Genomic DNA, 7,871 nt, shown 5'->3' on the forward strand with positions numbered 1-7,871 from the left:
GCAGTGTACCTAATCGTACAGTAGTGTAGTTTTTAGTAAGTCCGGTTCGTTCCACAGGGAATCTTTTTCACAAAGCTTAACGCTATATTAGTTTACTTTTATAAAAATACAAATGTATATATAAGTAATATTATTATTATAAAGGGAGGTTTTTACCGTTTAATGACCGGTTTGTCGATTTTAAAACTTTAGTCGCAGTTAAAACCAAATGTAAAATAATAAATAAATAAAAGACTTAATTTAAAGCGTAAAGTAAATAACGATAATGAAATTGCGAATAATAAAAGTGCGATAAAATAAACTTGCGATAATTAAAAGTACGATAATTAAAAGTGCAATTAAATACAATAACAATAAATAAAAATGCGATAATTAGAAGTGCAATTAAATATAAAATAAAGGAAATTAAATATGAAATAAAAGAATTATGCTTATTTAAACTTCCGTAATCATGATGTTTGACGTGTTGATTTTAGTTTTATGCCCATGGGTTAATTGTCCTTTGTCCTGGATTATTTAATATGTCCGTCTGGTTTTTGTCCATAACAGTCCATCAGTCATAAATATAAAGTGCGAGTGTCCTCGTCAAATTATCCTTATACCCGAAGTTTAAATATTCCAACTAATTGGGGACTTAAACTGTAACAAGGTTTTATTACTTTGTTTAATAATTACACCAGAATGTCGACTGAGTGTAACCCAAGGTTTTAATACTTTGTTATCAATTATGCCAAGTGTCCTTGTACATAATTTCACCCCTGTTTTAATAATTCTAGTGGCTATTAATCCATTCCCGTGTCCGGTTAAATGAACGATTATTTGTACATATAAATACCCCGCCCATCGTGTCCGATTGAGTGTATATGGTTATTTATAGGGACGCCCAATTGTAAATCTTTATATTAACATTAACAAACTATCATTTAGTTAAACAAATATAAAGCCCATTAATAGCCCATAGTCTAATTTCCACAAGTGTCGTTCTTTTGTCCAAACCCCAATTATGGTACAAAGCCCAATTACCCAATTTTAATATTTTTAGCCCAACATCATGATTACTTTGGACTAAATAAGCATAATAATAACTTAGATACGAGACATTAATGTAAAAAGGTTGAACATAACTTACAATGATTAAAAATAGCGTAGCGTTACACGGACAGAATTGGGACTTACACCCTTACAACATTCGCTAACATACCCTTATTATTAGAATTATAATTAAAATTAAAATTAAAATTAAAATATAAATTATAAATATAAATATTACGTATGAATGGAGAAGAGAAAAGATATATATTTTTTGCGTTCACCAAACTGCGAATTTATAGGGGATGTGGCCTGACTTTTCATGCCATGCGATCGCATGGACTTTCTTCTTCCTGGCCATGCGATCGCATGGCCAGCTGGGAGAGCTCACATGTTGCTTGTTTCCTTGTGCCGACGTTTTATAAATATAATATAATATATATATTAATTTTAAGAATTAATTATATATTATATTATATTCATATGCATAGTTGACTTGTAATTTTTAGTCCTTTGCGTCGAGCGTTGAGAGTTGACTCTGGTCCCGGTTCTGAATTTTCGAACGTCCTTGCGTACAATTTAATATCTTGTACTTTGCGTTTTGAATCTTGTACTCTTATGATTTCGAGACGTTTCTTATCAATAATTGGAACCTCTTTGATTGTATTTTGTACTTTTGAGCTTTTTGGACCTTTGCGTCTTCAATTCGTTGAATCTGTCTTTTGTCTTTACCTTTTATTATTTAAACGAATATCACTTGTAAATAGAACAATTGCAACTAAAAGCTTATCTTTCTTGAGGAATAATGCTATGAAATATATGTTCGCTTTTAGTATTATCAATATATATATCTTCAATATTCGTAAACACGTTTTAAATACACGTTGCAAGTTATCTACATATTTAACAACCAATATTCCATCTCACGTTAATTAATCAAAGACATCTTAAATAATCGAGTTCTATTATATCGTAAATCTTTTTCGTACATTTGAAACTAAATCAAAGGATTATTATGTAATTTAGTCTTCCACTAACCTTTGTCTAATTCTCGATAATAGAAACATTTGTTCTTACTCGTAAATCACTTTATCATTTTCCAGATATTGTTAAAATGGAAAGATTTCTTAAATCAAAGTGAACCTTTCAACAGAGACACGTAAATCATATCATAATGAATCTGATAACTCAATTATTTGGTATCATCTTTTAATTCCGTCGGTAAATACGATCATGTAAAGTATTATACCTAATACCTTGTTTATGTTTTCAAGTTATAATATATATACACATATATACACGTATATATTCTTATCCAATTATAATGGTTCATGAATCGTCAAGGTCTGGTCAAGGTTAAATGAATGTATGAACAAAATTTAAAATTCATGAGATTTAAACTTAACAAACTTTGCTTATCGTGTCGGAATAATATAAAGATAAAGTTTAAATTTGGTCGAAAATTTCCGGGTCGTCACAGTGCCATCCCTCTTTGGCACTGAACATTCCCAAGACTTGTGACCCCTCACGCCACAATTGTAACACCTAGACGCACTAGAATTCGATATACTCGTCCGTATACCACCCGTGCTCACACTTGCACCCCTAGCTCTCTTACTTGGAGCGCCATACAAAACAACCCTTCTCTCACTTGAAGGTTCACCAATATTCGATCGCGAATACGAATCGAAACCCCTAGCCACCGCTAATAACTCTGCAAACGACTTCGCGTAACCCCGGCTAATTTTATTCTTCAAGTCATCATTCAAAGTCCGATAGAAATCTTCCATCAACAAACGATCATTCCCTATATACTCCGTGCAAAAACGAGCCTTCGCCATAAAGGTAGTCTTGAGAGTATTCAAATCCATAGAACCCTGTGCAAATTTCGCAACTCATTACGCAATTCCGACAAATCGGCTGAAGTCCGGAATTCCTCATAGAATTCCTTCTTAAAATCGTCCCATGATAACGCCATAAATGGTTCACCACCGACAAGATCAATCTTACCATCCAACCAATCCTTCGCCCTACCCCGCAACAAACTAGTAGCGAGTCTCGTCTTTTTCTCAGGAGGGCATTCAATAGTGCGAAAACACCCTTCGACATCCGAGATCCATGTTGTGCTAACCAAAGGATCCGGTTTCCCATCATACATCTGGTGTTTAGTCCTCATGAAGCTCTTAAGACAACGCTCCATTTCATCCCTACTTTGAATTTCGGAATACTTCCTATCCATTTTTTCTCGAAACGCTCCCATATGCTCCGCAACGGCGGCCGCAACCCTAGCGTTAAACTCCACGTCGTCCGTCTCGATCTCGTTTCGCATCGTCATTCTAAAGAATGCAAAATGATTAGTCCACGAACGTATAAAATCACACGCACAACACCGCCCCATCTTACTAAACACTCATTGTACATCACTTGTTAGACACGATTTGCACCCGTAATAAGGTTTGCAAGTCCTTATTACGCACACACGCTGTATTAACTTGTTAGTACAACGACCGCCTCGCTCGATGATATAAACCAACACAATAAAAATTCTACGCGATATAACATACGTAAGAATTATATCACAACACAAGCCAAAATCCAAGTTAGTCCACCTACACGCTAAGGCACTAACCAAGTTCCCATTCTGACCTGTACACCTACAAGCCCCGCAACAAATAAGCACACACACAAAAGTCTAAGTCTAAGCACCTATCTCAAGTCACCTAAATCCCTTAGACCATGCTCTGATACCACTTGTAACAACCCAACCCGTTGTCCAACCAAAAACGCGGAATAATTTTTTTTTATATACAGATAGGGTGCGCGGCGCACAACCCTCCTTGTGCGCGGCGCGCACAAGGCCATTCAGCTTCTGTCCGGATTTTACGTTTTTGCGTTAAAGATCTATCGCTTCCCGAAGCTTTTAGACTAAACGGTTTTCGCAACACATTATAATAGGTAAAACTCACACGTTTTTATAATAAAACAAGTTTTACGACGCCGGGCCCACATCGGCCCGTTTTACGAATTAAGTACGAAATACAATTTTTGACTACAAGATTTTAACACAACATAAAAGCCGAGCATGACGATTGGGGATACGCTACCCAATCCTAATCAAATCCAAAAGCAAGTCTTCTAAAGCAAACTACGCGAGTCCACTAGTTCCCACGCTTACCCGAGCCACCGCCTCCATGCAAATCTATAAAAAATGTAAACAACGAGAGGGTAACCTAATGCTTAGTGAGTGAGAATATACTACGTATATATATATGCATAAAATGGACACACCACACAAATAATTAAATACCACATACCGGAGCATCCACGTATAAGGTAAACTAAGCATACCGTTCAACCGATATATAACAAGCCAATAATCAACAAGTTCACCAACGACGATATGAACCACTCCAACAAGCTACACCCGGAGGGTTAGCTACATCACAACGATACACGATATATATATATATATATATATATATATATATATATATATATATATATATATATATATATATATATATATATATATATATATAACAATAAAGCGTACAACGCCCAAGGTTAACCCCTTAACCCAATACCAAAAGAAGATTGGCCGAACTACACGAGCCTTAGTAAATCCGCATCCACACGAGACTACTATCTTCAATATCACAACAACATCGAGGTTGGCCGAACTACACAATCCTTAGTGAATCCGCAACCACACGAGATCACTACCTCAATAAGATGAACGAACTACACGAGTCATCGTGAATCCGCATCCACACGTGATCCACTTCTCCAATATCCAAACCCACAGTCACAGGATTATGAAATCCACCACATCGGGGTTATCCAATTCACAACTCAAAATCAATCCTTCGCCATTGGGGTTATATAATCCACATCACAAGCACATGTGATAACGTACACACAAAGTGTGCACTTCACCAAAAGTGGTCAACCAAAACGCACAACCGTGCCAATTGGACCTATACGCAAGTCCATCGAATCCACCTATATGTGAAGTGAGCTCTATAACCGAGAACCACTTCACCCGACCCGCACCCATCCTACACATACATATGCACATAGGATATTAACACTCACCTTGTCGCCTTGACGAATGCAACCGAATAATCCGCAACGCGCCAATGGAAAGTACCTATTCCATTATCACAATACAAACAACACACTTAGAGTGGATTTACAAACCAACTCAAATTGACACTTAGTGCAATTTCGACCCATTGCACTTCCAAGCACCAAACCGCGTCCAAACTAACCAATAATCACTAACACAAGTGAGAATGGTCCTAATACGCCAATTAAACCCGAACACAAGTGTTAAACACTCGTCTTGCCCAAATTGACACCAAACCCTAATTTTGACCCATTTCAAAATTAATCAACCAAATACTCCCAAAAGGGTTCCAACACTTCCATAATCACTAAACCTAGTGATTAAACCCAATATCAAAGCCTAGACATGGCCAAAATGTCAACCAACCAAAAACCCGCCAAGTGACAAGAATAACTAGTCACCATAAACCCACTTCATCATCTATGGTTTCACAACTAATCAAGCTCAAACCCTAACATTGAACCTCAAATCAAACAAATGAAATTCGGAGTTTGAACTTACCAATACTACCATAACGTAGCTAAGAACGAGATGAACAACTTTAAAACCCGAGCTTTGGTGAGAATCCAACTCCTTCTTCTCCAAATGGAGCTTCCTCTCTCTAAAACTCTTTTCTCTCTCTAGGGTTTGAAGATGAGAGTGTTTGTGGTGTAGAAATGAGGATAAGATGATCAATGGATCAGCTTTGAAGGCTTCAAACCAACCCCAAGTGAAATGGCCAAAATGCCCATCATTTAACTCAAAATAGAAAAAGGCTGGAATTCTGTCGCTGGTGGTGTGCGCGGCACGCTCCCACAAGTATGCGCGGCGCGCTTGATGCCCAAAACAGTCTGTTAGTTTTAATTTAATATTCTGATTCGCCCACTATACGCACATCACTAATACTCTATGTACAATCAATATTAGGTTCTTACATGGGATGATATAGTAGGTGCTCGGGATCTTACGGATGATGAAATTGCATCGTGGTTAGAGACGAGGAAAAAGTGGTTTCACAAAGACAAAGACAAAGATGACATTCTGAAACAAATACAAGGATTAAGTGGGTGACTGATCGGGATGAAAACAGTAAATTTTTCCATTCTTGTATCAAAAGAAGGCAAGACAAAAATAACATCAGGGGCATTAATTCGAATGGGTTGTGGACGGAAAACCCCAACGAGATTAAAATAGTGGATTTTAATTATTTCATGAATAGGTTCAGCGACACAACTCCGAGATCGTTCAAAATATGTGGACCTCTTGAAAAACAACTGTCTACCGCAGAAGCATCGGGCCTCGAAATTCCTTTCACCCTCGTGGAAATCCATGTTGCGATAAAAGATTGTGGGGGTGAAAAAGCCCCGGCTCCCGATGGTTTTAACATGAAATTCTTTATCAAATATTGGGATGTGATTAAAGATGATCTACTTGAGGCTTTCACTAGATTTTGGGAGGTAGGAGAAATCTCAAAGGGGTGTAACTCTTCCTTCGTTGCATTAATCCCCAAGAAAACTGATCCACAAGGATTTGGTGATTACCGACCCATAAGCTTAATCGGGAGCTTCTACAAGATACTATCTAAGGTATTGAAGAATAGGCTTCAACGGGTAATCTCATCGGTTATTGGATTCGAAAAAAGTGCATATATAAAAAAATGGTACATTCTTGATGGGGTTTTGATAGCTAATGAGGTCCTCCACGATATAAAAGTAACCAAACGAAAAGGATTCCTTTTTAAGGTCGACTTCGAGAAAGGTTTTGACAGTATTAATTGAGATTTTTTAATGGAAATCATGGCACTAATGGGTTTCAATTCTAGGTGGTGCAAATGGATTCATGCGTGTTTATCTTCTGCTTCGATTTCAATTCTGATTAATGGGTTTCCACAAAAGAATTCTCCCTTAAAAAAAGGGGTACGTCAAGGGGATCCTCTATTCTCGTACTTATTCATCATGGTGGCCGAGGGATTGAACCACCTAACAAAAATAGCCGCAGCCTCTAATCATTTTGATGGGATTCGTATTAGGAGAGGGGAGACTAGGGTAACGCACTTACAATATGCGGGCCACACGTTGTTCTTTGGTGATTGGAATAGGAGAAATGTACGAAACCTTACTAAAATCCTCAAATGTTTTGAAGTGTCCTCGGGCCTACGAATCAACTTTTATAAGAGTTGTGTTTATGGTTTAGGAGTATCTAGGGGGAAACAGAAAGTATGGCGGGTTTTCTAGGTTGTGTGGCGGGCACTTTTCCTATTAATTATCTTAGTCTTCCTATCAGTTCGTCTATGAAGCAAAAAAAAGCATGGGACCCATTTTTTGAAAAGTTTGGGAAACGGATCGCGGATTGGAAAGAATAATCACTATCGTACGGGGGAAGGCTTACACTGATTAAATCGGTTTTATCTAGCTTACCTCTCTATTTTTTTTCTCTATATTCGGCTCCCTCTTGTATCTTGGATAAATTAGAGGGTTTGAGGCGCCGGTTTTTCTGGGGCGGGTCGTCCGATGCCTCTAAAATGGCATGAGTTATATCAGAAATTTGCCTTAGAACGCGTGATCTGGGGGGGTTGGACATCACCCCACTTGCCTTAAAAAATCGTGCACTGTTAGTAAAATGGTGGTGGCACTTTAAATAGGAAAATGGCTCTCTTTGGGTGTCTGTCATCAAAAGTATTTATGGTGACGAAGGAGGGCTAGGTAATTGTGCCCCCCCACCCGGTAAATCGTCG

General features: G+C 37.7%; 1 protein-coding gene across 1 annotated transcript; it reads left to right on the forward strand.

Moving 5' to 3' along the window:
• Window positions 1-6,933: 6,933 nt before the first annotated feature.
• LOC139860344 (uncharacterized mitochondrial protein AtMg01250-like) lies at window positions 6,934-7,499 on the forward strand. The gene is made up of 2 exons (XM_071849112.1): window positions 6,934-7,242; window positions 7,341-7,499. Exons 1-2 carry the CDS (start codon window positions 6,934-6,936, stop codon window positions 7,497-7,499), a joined length of 468 nt encoding a protein of 155 aa, XP_071705213.1.
• The last annotated feature ends 372 nt before the right edge of the window (window positions 7,500-7,871 follow it).

Source organism: Rutidosis leptorrhynchoides, chromosome 7, assembly GCF_046630445.1.
Source record: "Rutidosis leptorrhynchoides isolate AG116_Rl617_1_P2 chromosome 7, CSIRO_AGI_Rlap_v1, whole genome shotgun sequence".
NCBI classification, from domain to species: Eukaryota; Viridiplantae; Streptophyta; class Magnoliopsida; order Asterales; family Asteraceae; genus Rutidosis; species Rutidosis leptorrhynchoides.